We start from the raw sequence: 17,556 nt of genomic DNA, 5'->3' as shown, positions 1-17,556 counted from the left end.
AGACCACGTGGCTTACATGTAATTAAATTATATACAGAGAATAAAAGGGATGGCATTTTTTAAAACTTGATATACTGTTAAATAAAAAATATGAACTACAAATAATATATGATAAGTAAAAATGTATAGTAAAAATTGTATTTGTGTGTACACACTCACATACACACACAGAGCATGAGAAAGTAGGTGGCAGGATTCCGGGTAATTTTTAATTTCTCTTTATAATGTTTTGGACTAACTAAATCTTTAAATTATCATTATTTTTATCAAAATAAAAGCTGTTTATCTGGAAGAAAATATGTGAAACAAAAGAGATTTAAAAATTAGAGGAAAACAGCTTTCATCCTGTTCCTTCCAACCCTAAATTATGAAGCTGACCAAAGGCATACAGAAAACCTTAGAAATGAGAAAAGAATAACCAACATCAGACTGCAACTTAATGTTAACAATTGTTCTCTACCACTTACAGCTTTAGCCCTCACACAGACCTAGATTCAAAGCCTAGTAGTAGAAGTGAGACCATGGTGAATCTCAAAGCCTTTTACCAATGGAAGTAACAATTTTTATACCTCATCGGTTACTGTGAGGATTAAAATGAGATAATGAATTCAAAGTACTCATCAGTATAGTGCCTGTCACATAGTTCACACTCAATAAAGAGTAGCTTCTATTACTATTTACCTTTATTTCTTACTTACATCATGGCTTAAGGAGAACAAAAAAATCCATAAAACATGAAGTAAATCTAATTTAACATAGCCCTCACTGAACAAATCATTCTAGAAATTTGAGTTGCAAGAATGTCCCACTTGCCTTTTCCCCTCTCATTGGAAAAGTTTTGACCAGTGGTCACTCACATCCCCAAAAAAGAAAAGGATCGAATCACTTAGACTGCCATGGAGATAAAGAAAGGATTGGAAGACGAACCCATGTTGCTTGAATTCCAAAATAATTACATACTGATCTCATCTGTTCTTCCCTGAGGTGCCTGATGACACAGACACAGTGAGGCACCTTCTCTGTAGAGCACCAGTCTTTTTAAAAAGCTGCTCAGAGAACATCTGTGTCCTGTTTAAATCCAGAATAAAATTCTTAATGCCATTTTTTTAAATTCCCAGGAAGAAATATAAAAGGGAGTCATGCTTTCTCCCATATTGTCACTTCTGAGTACAGGTTCCTCACTATACACAAAATGCACAGCCCTAAAAACACTAAATAATGTAGGATAATTTGTATTTTAACTGCAGCAAAGCAGCTAAATAATTATTAAACCCATAATTTAAAACTAAAGTAAAAAAAGTTAAATATACTCAATTCAAAAGTGGGCTGTATTTCATACTTGAAATATGTAAGCAATATTAGAAACGCTGAAGAAATCCCACTCCTCCCTTTCCCTGGGGCTTTAACAAGTAACTGACATGATGAAGAGTACACATCACATCAACTGCTCCTTCAAACACGTTTCAATAGAGAGCCTGAACACACTGTGTGGCACATGCCTTCATGGACTTCACAGGGGTGCATGTTCAGGGGTAAGTTGCTTTATGAATAAACAGTATGTGATACCTGTTCCAACTGTTCAGGTGTCCATGGGTTATCACCAATAACTCGTTTAGCTGCATAAAAGCTCATTCCTGGGGGAGGCTGTGGTATGCCAGAACTTCCCCCACTATTTGAAGAAGAACCCTGTGCTGAAGATGAATTTTGGCGACTCTGGGATTCATTTAACACATATCTGGAAAGGAAACAGAAATTTTACCCCTCTCTATTAAAACACATACAAACTCATGCATATATAATACACTCACTTATACACCTTCCTCTCACAGAATTCTGCTAGAAGAATAAACACTTAAAAGTGAAATTTCATCATAAAGAAAAATGTTAAAGGTATCTAAAAAAGGTACTACATCTTCAGCAAATTGACCATAAGAGTACATCTGTTCAACTTGGTTACAAATAAAATATAGTAGTTACCAACAATAAATATATTTTGTTCATTCTCAATCTATAAACTATTGTTCTGAGAGCCACTGTGGACCCACTGCATTTTGAGTTTTTAGTTGACAAATACAGAGAAATGTTTGTTGACTTTGGGGGGGATAAAAAAAAATACTGCTTTATACTCAAAGCAGAGAATATTTTAACAGCCATTTCTATTGCTGTTAAGTTGCAATTCACCTTCAATTCTCCTTGAACTCCTTATGTCCCTACATTACAAAACTACTAAAAACACTTAGCACACAAGCACATAATGTTCCCAAAATAAAAAAGATCAAGAAGCTCAAAGAGGAAAAAAAGAATCAGCTTTCCCATTGTATATTCAAAGACCTTCACAGCTATTATCTATTTAATTTATCATCCTATTTCATTTTTAGCTTCTATAGATTAAAAATGAGATTTCTGGTAAATTCATTTCGATCCAATTGAATTGGTATACCTCATCTACAAAATTTCTATGTGAAAATTAATTCAAGTTCCTTCAGACTCTAAAAGTATATGCTAACAAATTATCAAACCAAATACTAAGTAAAATACCTATTACAATAAAAACTAAAGAAAACAGTCAGAGCTTGATGGCATAGTAAATTATACTATACTAGCTGCCCGGTGCACAAAATTCATGCGGGGGGAGGGGGTCCCTTCAGCCCAGCCTGCACCCTCTCCAAATTGAGACCCCTTGAGGGATGTCCGACTGCCGGTTTAGACCCGATCCCTCTCACAATCAGACATCCCTCTCACAGTCAGACATCCCTCTCACAATCCTGGACCGCTGGCCCCTAATCACTCACCTGCCTGCCTGCCTGGTTGCCCCTAACTGCTCCCCCCTTTGCTGGCCTGATCGCACCTCACTGCCTCTGAGTGCTGGCCTGATTGCCCCCAACTGCTCCCTCCCTACCGGCCTAGTTGCTCGTAACTGACCCCCTCCCACTGGCCTAGTCACCCTGTACTGACCCCCTACCAACCTGGTCGCCCCCAATTGCCCCCCTCTGCCAGCCTGGTCACGCCTAACTGCCCCCTCCTGCTGGCCTGGTCGCCCCAACTGCCCCCCCTGCTGGCCTAGTTGCCCCTCACTGCCCCCCCTGCCGGCCTGGTTGCTCCCAACTGCACCCCCCCCTGCCAGCTGGTCGCCCCTAACTGCCCTGCCCCCCGCCAGCTTGGTTGCCTCTTACTGGCCCCCCTGCTGGCCTGGTCGCCCCCAACTGTCCCCCTCTGCCAGCCTGGTTACCCCTAACTGCCCCCCCGCCGGCCTGGTCGCCCCCAACTGCCCCCCCCTGCTGGCCTGGTTGCCCCCAACTGCCCCCCCCTGCTGGCCTGGTCACCCCAAACAGCCTGCTCTTCAGTCTTTGGTCGTCCCTCACTAACCACCCTGCCGGGCTGGTGGTAGGCAGCCATCTTGTGAGGGTGTAAGGGTTAATTTACATATTACCTCTTTATTATGTAGGAGGATTACTTACATGCCATATTCATTCAATTCCTAAATTCATCTTTTTAAATTAAAAAAAACTGTTAAGGAATCACTATTGTTATACAAACTAGGCAAACTCTCAATGGTAAGAAAAATGTGAGGAATCACTGGATTGGTACATTATGTAACTAAGTCAAATTTGGATTTCACAGTTTATTTACCAAAGCCATCATCACCTGCCAAATCTGACTGCCTCCTGATATAACAAATATAAAAGGAAATTTTCATTTATTTCTAAATTATAGCAAGACTGGTGGCAATAAGTAAATCAATCAATAATTACTGTACAGCTAACACTGTACAAAACATCATCCTAAATACAAGAGAGAGGAACACCAGGAGGGGTAAGATTGAGCTCTGCCATCTGTAGCAAGTTGAGACAATAAGACAACACATGTCACAATCTGACATGTTGTCAGATGACATAAGAAATGATATGACAGAGGTAATGGAAGTGACAGGTAGAGGTTAGTAGAAGTGTCTGAAGGTTCATAAAATAAAGCCAACTAAACTAGAGGGGTAGGAAGAGAGCAAACTGGAGAGGAAAGAAGCCATACAGCATGAACTCTTATGTCTAGACTAATATGGAGGCCCACATGTCAAGTTTAGAGCGTATATTGTAGTTTTAATCAGGAAAGAAACATAATGAAACCAGTATTTGAGAAAAATATCTGGCAGCAAGACAACCTAGAAAATAAGCTGAAGCAGATCATAACTAGGGCACCAAGCCAGGGACCAGACCAGGCCAGGGACCACTCTTGACTTAAAGGAGCTCCCAAGCTATTAGAGAAAATGGACATGTCAACTATGCAATAAAAATACAAAATGGCAATGCGTATAGATGGGTGATTACTGATAAACATAGCTGACATCTCAGCTACTTGGAGATGCTTTTTCAAAGTGGATTTTTGGGTGTTGTTTCTTCCAGCATTTCCTTCTTCTTTTCTTCCTTTGTTTATGGGGAAGCATTCTAAGCAAAGAACCGTATTCTCTTAAATCATAGAAAGGCCTGGACACATTAAGAGTGCATGAAGCCTTGGCTGGGTGGCTTAGTTGATTACGGTGTCATCCCATACACCAAAAGGATGGGGGTTCAATCCCTGGTCAGGGCTTGTAAGGGAGGCAATCAATGTTTCTCACATCGATGTTTCTCTCTCCCTCTCTCTAAAATAAATAAAAACATATCCTCAGGTGAGAATTAAAAAAAGAAAAGAGTGTATGAATACATGAGTGCATGTATGACTGGAAAACACAGCCGGCCCAAGGATTTTAAGGTGTGTTTTAGACATCAGGAAACTATGGCAGTGTAGAAAGTTTTGAAGAGTGGCTGGTGAAAAAGTGATGACAAGAGTTGGAAAGAGCCAGTACTAGATGGCTGCAAGGGGGAATAGTCCCAGGATACATCAAGGACAGGGAGGAGGTACTGTGGAACTGGCATTGTAGCAACCAGGAAGAGAAAAGCTGGAGGCAATTTATAATTGTATGCCTACATGGCTAAGAGAACCATCATAGCATATCACATAGTCATCACAGGCAGTAAAGAAGAGGAACTATTTTTATGGGAAAAGACTGATTTCAGCTTGAACAGGCTGAATCTGAAATCAAACAGCAACTCCACACCTATAAGGTCAATAAGCAGTGGGGCTGGAGTTCAGAAGAGGTCCGGGCTACAGCAAAACACTGAGACTCATCCATTTTCAAGTGAAAGGCGAATAGTTAACTCCACACAGGTAAAAGCAGTCATGCGCAAGGTTGCTTTGTTTTGTTTTCATTTCTTTAACTTACCCATAAGGCATCAGGAGGACATCTAGCATGAAGTCCAAAAGCAGCTGCACAGTCTTTGGTTTCTCAGCAAGATTAAACGGAGAAGCTGATTTTGATGATTCAACAGGGTATTTCATGTGAAAAAGGGTTGGTATTAAAAGATGCATTAAGCTGAAAAAACAATCACATTTAATGCAACTACTTAAAAAACATGGTTTTTATACATGAAATAATAGACAAAACAAATATCCCATAACAAAAAGTGGCAATTGTAGCAAGGGCCACTCATTTCAATACCACTAACGTAGGAAGTCCTAATCTAGGGGCTGGCCTAGATTTCCTTCTTATTGAAAGTTCAGTATATTGAGTGTTAATTGGCAGTTAGCCCATCTGGCTGATCACCAGAAGCACCAGAAAAAAATGTACATAATATGGGCTCAGTGTTAATATCTGTCAGCACAGGAGATTTTATATTAAACCTTAGGTAAAGTTTAACTTATAACATGTCCTTTTGATAATTTTTTTCCCTTTCCACAGTTAATTAAAATAAAGTTATTCTAAAGCTAAAGAAATTAAAAATCCATCATGTCAATATTTGAAATATAATAAAATTTCCAGTGTGAATTTAAGTAACACAGCTTCAATAATTCCTTCTTTCACAATACCTTTTGCTATTCTTAAAACACATGAAAAATGAGCTGAAAACATTATTTAACTCCCTCTTCCCTCCACAATTTCATGATAATTCTCACCACTACACATCTACAATACAGAACTCTGGGCTAAGCCTAGAAATGAAGGATGTTGTCTAAACCTTTTCATCTCTCCAATTCCTGTATTAATACAAACAAGTGACCTGTCCTTTAAGAAAACTGCTCTCAAACTTTATATCTTCCAAGATAGACATGTTTTGATGAAAAGTATTTTGTAACTATTTTTTTCAGTCATAGAAAATTAGTTGCATCTAAATCACTGACCAAAAAAATGTATTTAGATTGAAAAAATGTTGTTTGCTCTGCACATTTTTCAATATGCTCATATTAGTAAGTTTTATAATGGTATCAACAAAACATTAATGGTGAGTTGAGGTAACATAATTGAGGAAAGCATACCTATCCTGCTGTGGCTGAGGCTTCCCTTCCATTGCAGTAAGAAGCGTAGGGGCCAGTTCACATTGTTTTTCCACTGGTAGGCGAGGATAGCCCATCTTAACATAAATTATAGTAAAATTCTAAAGCAACGCGAGAAAAGCAAGTGAGTGCGAAGGAAATAATCTAGGATTTCAACATAAATATATTGATAACTTAGGGAGTTATAACAAAGAAATCGCATCCTCCTTCCATATGTTATCACATGTTTATTTCAGCTTAACCAACTATTACTATATTTCAGGATGATGGCAGCCCCACATATTCAAAATGCTTGCTTTAAGATGGGCCTCACGTGAGGGAGCAACACCTAACCAATGCATATATATATATATATATATATATATATATATATATACATATATATACACACACATATGTGTGTGTGTGTGTGTGTGTGTATGTGTGTGTGTGTGTGTGTATATATATATATATATATATATATATATATATAAAATTATCACCTTGTATATTTTAAATATATACAATTTTATTTGTTAAGTATGCCTCAATAAAGCTGGGGGGAAAAGTACTCATATATGCAATTACTTTCACTGAAAAGAATAAAGTAACATTTGACCTATCTAAACCTACATACAACACATTAGCATCAGATCTACCAGTTTGTTGCATTAATCCCTTCAAGCTAAGAAGAGACGTGTTAAACTAGGCTGCCCTTTCTCAACTGCTCTATTACTAAACCAACCTTAGTATATTACAGTACTCTAGTTCCTCATTCACAACTGACCAATGGTGGTGAACCAAGGGAAGCTGAGTGCTGTCAGTATGCTTGCATCACTATAATCCGTGTGAATGCCTCATTTTAAGCAAACCCATAAATGCATATCTGGATTTACACATAATATAAAGATCTGCTTTTATGAAGGATTCTTCACTTTAAAACTGACTTCTTAAGGTTATCCCTTTATTTTTTCAATTTCAGTTTAAAATCAAGATTTTTTGTATTAGTTTCAGGTTACAGCATAGTGGCTAGACAATCATATACTTTACAAAGTGGTCCCCCTAATATTTAAAGTACCCACTTGGCACCATACACAGTAATTACAATATTATTGACTATATTCCCTCTGCTGTACTTTACATCCCTGTGACTATTTTATAACTGCCAACTTCTAGTTCTTAATCCCTTCAATAAGGTTATCCCTTTTCTTTAAAGCCATTCCTATTTGGCAATTTTATTGGCTCAAAATGGTCCTTTGTGTTTAAAAACAGGAACATCTGTAATGGAGCTGTATGTCCAGAGCAGGCACAGACAAGAGGTCTGGACCAGTAGGCTCCAAAGGTCTGAAATCCAGATGTTAGATTCTGCCTCAATGCTAGAAACTACAGGGCCTGTGAAAAAACATCACGTCATCACACAACATTGTTTTATACTTAATTTTCATGAAGACAACAATTCAAGAGGAATATTTCTTACCAACCTCAGTTTAATCATTTTAAAAGGATACCTTTCTGAATATATTATACTAGAGGCCTAGTGCAAGGATTCGTGCACGGGTGGTATCCCTCAGCCTGGCCTGCACCCTCTCACAATCCAGGACCCCTCAGGGGGATGTAGCAGTGCCGCAGTGGCAGGTGGCTGGGGAGGAGCCGCGCTGCACCTGCCGCCGCTCAGTAGCACTGCCACGGATGTTAGAGAGAAGGTGGGAGAGGCTCTCGCTGCCACAGGTATGCTCACCAGCCATGAGCCTGGCTCTGGCTGAACAGCGCTCCCCGTGTGGGAGCGCACTGACCACCAGGGGGCAGCTCCAGCGTTGAGCGTCTGCCCCCTGGTGGTCAGTGCGTGTGGATCAACCAGTCGTTCTGGTCACTCGGTTGTAACAGTTGCTTAGGCTTTTATATATATACTAGAGGCTCGGTGCATGAAATTCATGTACGGCAGGGGGGGTTGTTCCTCAGCCTGGCCTGTACCCTCTCCAATCTGGATCCCCCTCACAATCCAGAACCACTGGCTCCTAAGCGCTCACCTGCCTGCCTGCCTGATGCCCCTAACTGCTCTCCTGCCTGCCTGATGCCCCTAACTGCTCCTCTGCCGGCCTGATGGCCCTAACTGCTCTCCCCTCCTGGCCTGATCCCCCTAACTGCATAACTGCCCTCCGTCTGATCCCCCTAACTGCCTATCTGCTCTCCCCTCCTGGCCTAAACCCCGTAACTGCCCATCTGCTCTCCCTTCCGACCCTGGCACAGGAGTGCTGAGAGCTCTCCACCAAGGCCCCACCCCCAACCTGATGCCCCACTCTGGGCCGGGTGGCGTGGCGGGCCTGTGCGCGCCTCCACGGGGGGGGGGGGGGGGGGAGGAGTGCCCCTGGCAGCAGCCTCATGTCCCGGTGGTGCAAGTCCCCGCCCACCAGCTCCTGTGTGCATGCAGCCTGTTGAATGGTCGTGACTGGGATACTGTTACGACCAATTAGTACATTACCTCTTTATATATATAGACTAGAGGCTAGATGCATGAAATTTGTGCAAGAGTAGGCCTTCGCAGCCTCAGCAGCTGCCTCCATCCCTTCCTCGCAACCACGGTGGCTGCCTGGATCCGTATCTCTTCTTGCCATTTTACCCTTTTTTCTTCTTATATTATCTTTTATTCATGCCTATGCTACATAACCCTTCTCTTCTCTCTATTCCAACTGGCCTCATATAATCTTTTACTACGAATCAAATCATTCTTTTATAGATCAAAATATCTGACAAGTCATTTCACCAACATTCCTTTGCTCAATGTAAAAGCCCATGCACAATCCTGTTCCTACCATTTCCTTAATGGTAACAGTTCCTCTAGATCAATACTCAGTGGTAAAACAGTGTGTCATTTAAAGAAAACATCTCATACTTCATTTAGAAATAGTCTATGGTAAAATTCTAAGTTGCCAATATATTGATGACATCTAGTAAATGTTATGAAAGAAAATTACAGTAAATCAGAAAATATTCCAAAATAACACTCACTGTGACAAAGGAAACTGCAGCAGGGTCCTGGTATTGAACCAACAGTGTCTCTATGGGGAGTTGTATTTTGGGGCGGCTTTTTATACGCTTATTCAAATGGACCAACAGTTCCATTACCTAAAATACAGAGAGATATAAATTGAAATTACTGATCATAGCCGAAACCGGTTTGGCTCAGAGGATAGAGCGTCTGTCTGCGGACTGAAAGGTCCCAGGTTTGATTCCCGTCAAGGGCATGTACATTGGTTGCGGGCACATCCCTGGTAGGGGGTATGCAGGAGCCAGCTGGTCGATGTTTCTCTCTCATCGATGTTTCTAGCTCTCTATCCCTCTCCCTTCCTCTCTGTAAAAAATCAATAAAATATATTTTTTTAAAAAGAAATTACTGATCATAATTCATTTCTCAGGCATTACTTATCTGAGAAATACAACACAAATCAATTTCTCAGATAGTACTTATTTGATAAATAGTGGCTACTTTGTTGTCTTTAAAATTAAATTTTACATCCCAGAAAGGGAGTATAAAATATCCCCTAAGATCCCATGCATCAGAATTTTTTACAATAGTAGTTTCATTAGCTTTATTTTTTTTTTTTATTGATTTTAGAGCAAGGAAGGGAGACAGAGACAGAGAGCAAGAGAGAGAGAGAATATGAGAGAGAGAGAATATGAGAGAGAGAGAGAGAGAGAGAGAGAGAGAGAGAGAGAGAGAGAGAAAGAAATATCGATGTGAGAGAGAAACATCGATTGGCCACCTCCCACATTTGCCCTGACTGGGGATCGAACCCGAAACCTGGGTATGTGCCCTGACCAAGAACCAAACCCACAACCTTTTAGTGTACAGGATGATGCTCCAACCAACTGAGCCACACAAGCCAGGGCTCCATGCACCAGAATTTTACTAATGAATTTATTTTTACACTGCCTTTTGGTTAATCAAAGTTGAGATGGGCCTCTACTGAGGCACAGTCCCCCAGACCACCTGTGAACAAATGAGTGAGACACAAAATGCCATAGACTGAATGTCTGTCTCCCCAAAATTCGTATATTGAAGTCTAAACCCCAGTGTGATGATTTGGGGAGGTAATTAGGTTTGGATGGAATCATGGGGCTTGAGCCTACATGATGGAGTTGATATCCTAATAAACAGATAAAGAAATTCGAGTCCTCTCTCTTTGCCACGTGAGGATACAGCAAGAAGGCCACCTTCTATAAACCATGAAGAGTTCATACACGAAGAAACTGACCATACTGGCATCCTGACCTCAGACTTCTATCCTCCAGAATTGTGAAAAACAAATGTTTGTTGTGTAAGTCACCTAGCCTATGGTATTTTGTTACCCAAACTGACTAAGACACACCATGAATACTACAAAAAAAAAAAAGAGAGAGAGAAATGTACAAGAGAAATATACATTGGGTTTCCAGAAGAGAAAGTACCTGCCAGATCAAGAACTTCAGAGAAAAAGGACAAGAACACCACTCCTAAAGATCAGATAAATTTCCAAGCACAGAATCAGTTATTAGGAGGCACACAGGTTGAAAATGACATTACACACTGCATCTGACTGAAACACAGAGTGGTAAGATAAGGGCCCAAATTATGTAAGGTATTGGGTAAAATACTGAGGAATTTTTACTCTATTCTGAAGATCATCTGATTCTACTAAAGAGTTTTAAGTAATGACCAGCTTCCTCTCTCTTAAGTGGGAGAGACAGCAGAAAAAGAGTTCGTCAATTCCCAGAGAGAGAAAGAAAGATAACAGAGGCTCATGTCAAATGGCTCCAACCTTACCATAAAAGTGAGACTATCTTGCTCAGAGAGGAGCACAGAAAAACTTGTGCAAAGCATTTTGCATTCTTTATCTCATCTGATTCTTACAATAACCAGAGATGTGATACTGTCATTCCCATTTTACAGGTGAGGAAACAGAGGCTCAGGGAAGAAGTAACTTATCCAAGGATATGAACCAGCAAGTGGCACAGTCAAGATGTGACTCCAAGGTCCATATATTTAACTTCTTCAAATGCTGGTAACTGAGTTCAATTCATCTAAACTAAAGAGCCTGTCAGGATGAGACATCCTTAGGACTCCTGATACCTTAAAGAAACCTAGAAGTTTGCATTACCATGCACACTTCCTCCAAACTTCTTACCTGGTCCAGATCTATGGATACCGCTGATGACAGGGAAAAGAATCATAAGGAAGCATACAAAGGAAATAGCCCTCTTCTGACAATCTAATGAATCTAAGTTGATTCCTAGAAAGACTGTTTGGAAGATTATTGTTGATAGTGATAAACAATTGTGTGCACAATTACATGCTTTATTTTTAAGGACTTTTTTAAAATATATTTTTATTGATTTCAGAGAGGAAGGAAGAGGGAGAGAGAGATAGAAACATCCATGATGAGAGAGAATCATGGATTGGCTGCCTCCTCCAAGTCCCCCACTGGGGATCAAGCCCACAACCCGGGCATCGAGCCCACAACCGGGCATGTGCCCTTGACTGGAATCAAACCTGGGGCCTTTCAGTTTGCAGGCTGACGCTCTATCCACTGAGCCAAACCAGCTAGGGCAGGACTTTTTGTTTTAAATGAATTAACTACTTATTTTTCTTCAACCAATTTTATCACCTTAAATATTAATTTCATAATTTGGTTGTCTACAGTCTAGAGTTCTCTATAAACCCATAAAAAAATCAAGAAATCAGCTGAACCAGTTTGGGCTAAATAGATAACAATTAACTTCTGCAGTAAGCCTATAGAATTACCAACCTCAAGTATATATTATTTTGGCCATATCAGTTCTCCTTACTACACATTAATTTTTATTTTTTTATTTATTAATGAACTTGTGGTTGTTTATTTTAGGAAGGGGAGAAGGGGGAAGAATGGAGGAAAGGAGGGGCAGTGGGGAGGGAGGAAGGGAGGGGAAGAGGGAAGGAGGAGGGAGTGGGGAGGGATGGAGGGAGGGAGGGAGGGACATCGATTTGTTGTTACACTGATTTATGCATTCATTGGTTGATTTCTGTAAATGCCCTGACTGGGGGATCGAACCCACAATTTTGGCATATCAGGACGAAGCTCTAACCACCCACTGAACTATCCTGCCAAGGCCAACTTGTTTTTATTGATTTTTTTTTTTTTTTTTTGAGAGAGGAAAGGAGGGAGAGAAATGTCAATCAGTTGCCTTCCACACGCTCCCCGAACAGTGACCAAACCCTCAGCATAGGCATATGCCCTGACCAGGAATTGAACCTACAATACTTGGTGTACGGGACAATGCTCCCACCAACTGAGCCACCCAACCAGGGCCAGGAGCCAACTTTTTAATTGAAGTATAACATACAGCTAAAGTACACAACTGCCAATATATGGCTCAATAAATTTTCACAAAATAAACACACCTATGTAACTACCAGAACCACAACACCATTCTACTACCATTTCTCAATTTACTATATATAAATGAAACATATAAGATGAACTCACGTGTCTGAACATTTTTCATTCTACACTGTATTTGAGATTCATCCATGATGTTGCTTATATCATTAATTCACTTATATTGCTCTAGTGGAAAAATAGCACAATTTATCTATTCTCCTATTGATTGACATTAGATTATTTTCCAGTTTGGCCTATCATGAATAATGCTGCTATGAACACTGTTACATATGACTTTTGGTACACATACGTACACACATGTTGTATATTAATTCAGGCTTGAAAATGCTTGGTCATGGAATATGCATATGATAAACTTTAGAATACTCCAAATAATTTTCCAAAGTGGTAATAATATTAATTTACACTCCTACCAACAGTCTAAGATTCCCAGTTGCTCACATTCTTGTCAACACTTGCTACAGTCAGTCTTTAATTTTTAGCTATTCCGATGAGTCTGAATATACAAAGTTAGGTGTAAAGTAGAATTCTACATAACAAACTTCATATTCCTTAAAATAGGAAATGTACTATAATGATATGTCAGTAGAAATCTAAAACTTCTATTTCTCTTTCACTCAATTTATTCACAAATTCCCAGCTACCTTACAGGATATCCTGGTTAAATCTAATATGCATTATGCAATTGATAACAACCCCAAAATTACATAATTGAGAGGCAATACAAATTCTTAGTTTCACTGATTTCAAAATTTCACATATTAAAGTTATTTATCCATGACCTTTCAAATCGCTGCCCACTGGAGTCCCTGTTTCCTTTCCCTGGTGCCTGCCCTCTTGTGCACTGGGTGCATCGGTGTGGCCTTCTTCAGCTCCCTGAAAGCTTCACACTCTGCTTCAGCTCAGGGCCATCTCTGTCTTTAATGGTCTCCCTCATATCTCTGCCTGGCTACTGCCCACACACACACACCTACAAGAGGTGTACCTTATGCCCCAAATATATTCTTGCATAGAAACCTATTCCATCTTAACATTTACGACAGTTTCCAACTAGATACTCTATGCCTGATTATTTAATACCAGTATCCCCCAACTAGATGTTTCTTTCATTCACTAACATATCCTTACCACCTGGCATACAGAAGGCATTCAGTAAATATCTGCCAAATGAATGACAAAACTAATAAGGCTAAATAAATAAGCACAAACCAATTCATGTAGGTCTTTTTATACTTTGCTATCCTGAGTGTAATAGAATGCCATAGAAGAGTTTTAAATAGAATAGTGACATTATCAAATACATATTTATCTCAGCAAGGCCCTATTAACAACAGGCATGTCAAATATATAACAAGAATGCCCTACTCCTTCCTGCAAACATAACAGACATTCTTAAAGATACTCTTTCTCCAATGAACCCAAGTCAGGACAGATCTCAGATTCCCTCTCAGGGCAGGCATTGCCAATTGCCATTGCCCATCAATCAGAGTAGCCCAAGAGATGAAACCAGATCAAAGGCTCGAAGGTCTAGTACAACCACAAGACTAATGAACTATTTAAAAATGAAGTGGGTAAATGTTCCATGAAAACATTTAGGTTAAAAAAGAAAATTCTGGCCCTGGCCAGGTGACTCAGTTGATTGAAGTGTCGTCCTACATCAAAAAGTTGAAAATTCAATTCCCTGTCAGGGCATGTACAGGTGGCAACAGATTGATGTTTTCTCTCTCTCTCAAAACAAATAAACATATCCTCAGGCAAGGATTTTTAAAAAAAGAAAATCTTGGTATGACAGTTATCCAACTTTTGGTAACAGGACTTTACAGAATCTTAAAACAGGAGCTATACAACATCATGCTTTCAAAAATTTTTATTTTGCTAATTTTTAATTAAGATTATATTCACAGTCAGCCAATGATTAAAGAATATTTTTGCCCCGCTACCACCAACTTTCATATTGGAATCAAAGGTATGAGCCCTAGCCAGTTTGGCTCTGGATAGAGCGTCGGCCTGCAGACGGAAGGATCCCAGGTTTGATTCTGTTCAAGGGCACATACCTCGTACCTCAGTTGCAGGCTCCTCCCAGCTGGGCCCTGAGTGGAGCTCATGCAGGAGGCAACCAATCGATGTGTTTCTCTCACATCAATATTTCTGTCTTTCCCTCTCGGCTCCACTCTCTCTAAAAATCAATGGAAAAATATCCTCGGGTGAGGATTAAAAAAAACAAAGGCATGAATTTTAAATTAAGCCTCCATACATTTCAGAATAATTATCTCAATTATATCATCTGGCACTGATGCCAACTGTATATAGTTGGTGCTAAACGCAGCTGTGCTAAGGATACAAAAGCTATTTTTAAATCATGTAAGGTGGTCTCCATTTTGAAAGACCATAATTAGGATCATGAACCTAGATTTCAATAATGGGCAAAGAAAATTTACTTCATAATATATATCCATTTATTCACCATTTAATTCCCCCAACTGTCCCAACATGCTTACCTTTTTGCGTACTCCTTCTTGGGTGCTAGACAGCTTGAGCAAAACAGGAGGAAGGAATTTAGATATAATATTCTGTAACTGTTCATCTGTTTCAGCATGGCCAAGTCGTAAAAAGACCCGTTCAAGCTGATCTATAATATAAAAAGTAAAAAAAAGGAGAATTTAGCAAGTCAAACACAACCAAGAGTAATTGTTTTTATGGCTTAATCATTTATTGTACTGCAGATCCTTCAGTCAGAACTTTAACATAGCTAGCCTTATATGTAGATGATTTTGACACAGCTATGGAATGACACTGAAAAGGGCTACTAGCTAGTTACACTCTTACAACTGTCCCAGTCATTTAACATCAGGAAGAAAGGAAAACAAAGCCAAGAATAACAAAATTCTCTCCTACATACAAAGTTATTCCATTTTCCTAAAGAATTTCAATATAGAAAGAATTTTTTTGCCATCAAATATAACAACTGGCCTAATCGAAATTTTGAAAATTTTTAAAGGAATATTCTATACCTACCTAGCAGAGCAAGGCAGAACTTTAATCAGATACCAGGCACAATATATATTGGGTGATAACATTTTTTCCCCACAACTCACATTATGTTTTAATGTAATATTATAAAATATATACAATAAAAAATAGAGAATGGTATAAGGTGATATAAAATAGAAAGTAAAAAACCTCCTCCCCACCCTCCAATCTTCCAGTGTCACAACTATAAACACAAGTTTCTTTAAAATACTGAAATTTAATATTCTAACAAGTCACAAGGCTTTGTTTCTTTTCCATTGCTTTGTTTTACAAAGTGCAGATACATTAAAATATGGAGCCCCACTAGTTATAGAAAAGTTGAAACTCTTAATTTTATAATAAAATAGAGTTAACACTGGATTGCCAAAAGCCCATTTTCTTCACATTTAATGTTTATTCTTCCTCATTAATAGTTCAAACACACACATCCAACCCCTACTGATCACCAACATTTTAGTCTTATCTTGCAAATGTAGCACATATATATAATTAAACAGTTGGTAAACACATAGAGATTGAGCACAAATAAGGCCCAGAGGTACTGCTGTGCAATGTATCTACCAACAGGTTAATTTGGCCAGTTGTTATATTTGATAGAAAAAAAAAAAATCAACTGGTTTCTGTTTATAAATGTGACTAAACAAAGACTGGGTTTGTTTCTTTCAGCTTCAGAGACTAGAGATTCTAAAAGCTTTTTATTTGTAGCAGGAGACTAGATATGTTTCTAATCACACAGTACTAGAGCCCCTTGAATTAAAATTTGACAAAACTCAAAATTTTATCACCCATTAATAAACTACTAAGAAGGACCAGGCTAGAAGCAACTATCCAAATACAAAAGGCCATTCTTCAAGACGCTACTTTTACATGTATACCTGAAATTTTTAAAGAGATACAAAAAGGTCAACAGCTGTCAGTAGAATACAATATGCTACTTTTATCCCGTCTTTGACATGTAATCTTTTTTAAGCACACATGACCCTGTTTGCACACCAGCCATGTGTACTGTCACATCCCAAGGTAGACATTATTCACTCTCGGTTGGCATGTAATAAAGCAACCCTTGTGCCACTGCCACCAGTTTCAAACAAAATTAACCTTTTTGAACTTGTATGCATATATGCATAACCCATGGACACAGACAATAAAGTTGTGAAGGCCTGGGGTGGGAGATGGAGGCAGGTTAGAAGAGGTCACTGGGAAAAAATGGGACATATACAATACTTTGAACAATAAAGGTTTTTTTTAATTAACCTTTTCAATGGGCACACTCAAGGGCTCGCTGATGTAATACAGTACTGTTGATGGCCACAATCCAGGATTTATTTTTTTGGGGGGCAGGATCAAAAGCAGTGATGTTATCAATTTCACAACTAATAAGGTAAAGAAAAAGTTCCAGCCCTGACCCATTTGGCTCAGTGGATAAAGCGTAGTCCTGCGGACTGCAGGGTCCCAGGTTCGATTCCAGTCAAGGGCATGTACCTTGGTTGCAGGCACATCCCCAGTGGGGGGTGTGCAAGAGGCAGCTGATTGATGTTTCTAACTCTCTATCCCTCTCCCTTCCTCTCTGTAAAAAATCAATAAAATATATTAAAAAAAAAAAAAAGTTCCAGTGAACTCCATACTCAGTTAAATGTTCCTGGTAGCCTATCTTCTATATAATAAAAGCCTAAGCGACAGTTATGGCGAATGACCAGAACGACCAGTCGCTATGATGCGCACTGACCACCAGGGGACAGACGCTCAACGCAGGAGCTGCCCCCTGGTG

At 39.4% G+C, this 17,556-nt stretch overlaps 1 protein-coding gene and 1 pseudogene across 6 annotated transcripts in view; both read right to left on the bottom strand.

Annotated features, from left to right (window-relative positions):
• Positions 1 to 17,556, bottom strand: part of ECPAS (Ecm29 proteasome adaptor and scaffold) — a 102,505-nt gene that overhangs the window by 64,042 nt on the left and 20,907 nt on the right. For all 5 annotated transcript variants that reach the window (XM_079789856.1, XM_079789853.1, XM_079789854.1 and 2 more), the window contains 5 exons: positions 15,257 to 15,387; positions 9,349 to 9,465; positions 6,346 to 6,464; positions 5,255 to 5,404; positions 1,567 to 1,735 (listed from right to left, as the gene is read on the bottom strand). In XM_079789856.1, the coding sequence (XP_079645982.1) occupies positions 1,567 to 1,735; positions 5,255 to 5,404; positions 6,346 to 6,464; positions 9,349 to 9,465; positions 15,257 to 15,387 (686 nt within the window). The remainder of the gene's footprint in view (positions 1 to 1,566; positions 1,736 to 5,254; positions 5,405 to 6,345; positions 6,465 to 9,348; positions 9,466 to 15,256; positions 15,388 to 17,556) is intronic.
• Positions 16,231 to 17,444, bottom strand: LOC307111077 (phosphatidylinositol-glycan biosynthesis class W protein-like; annotated as a pseudogene). The gene has a single exon. The product of its transcript is annotated as a phosphatidylinositol-glycan biosynthesis class W protein-like (transcript).

Source organism: Cnephaeus nilssonii (genome assembly GCF_951640355.1).
Source record: "Cnephaeus nilssonii genome assembly, chromosome: 14".
Taxonomy (NCBI): Eukaryota; Metazoa; Chordata; class Mammalia; order Chiroptera; family Vespertilionidae; genus Cnephaeus; species Cnephaeus nilssonii.
The sequence above is the reverse complement of the archived record's forward strand: the minus strand, read 5'-3'. Positions and strand labels throughout refer to the sequence as shown.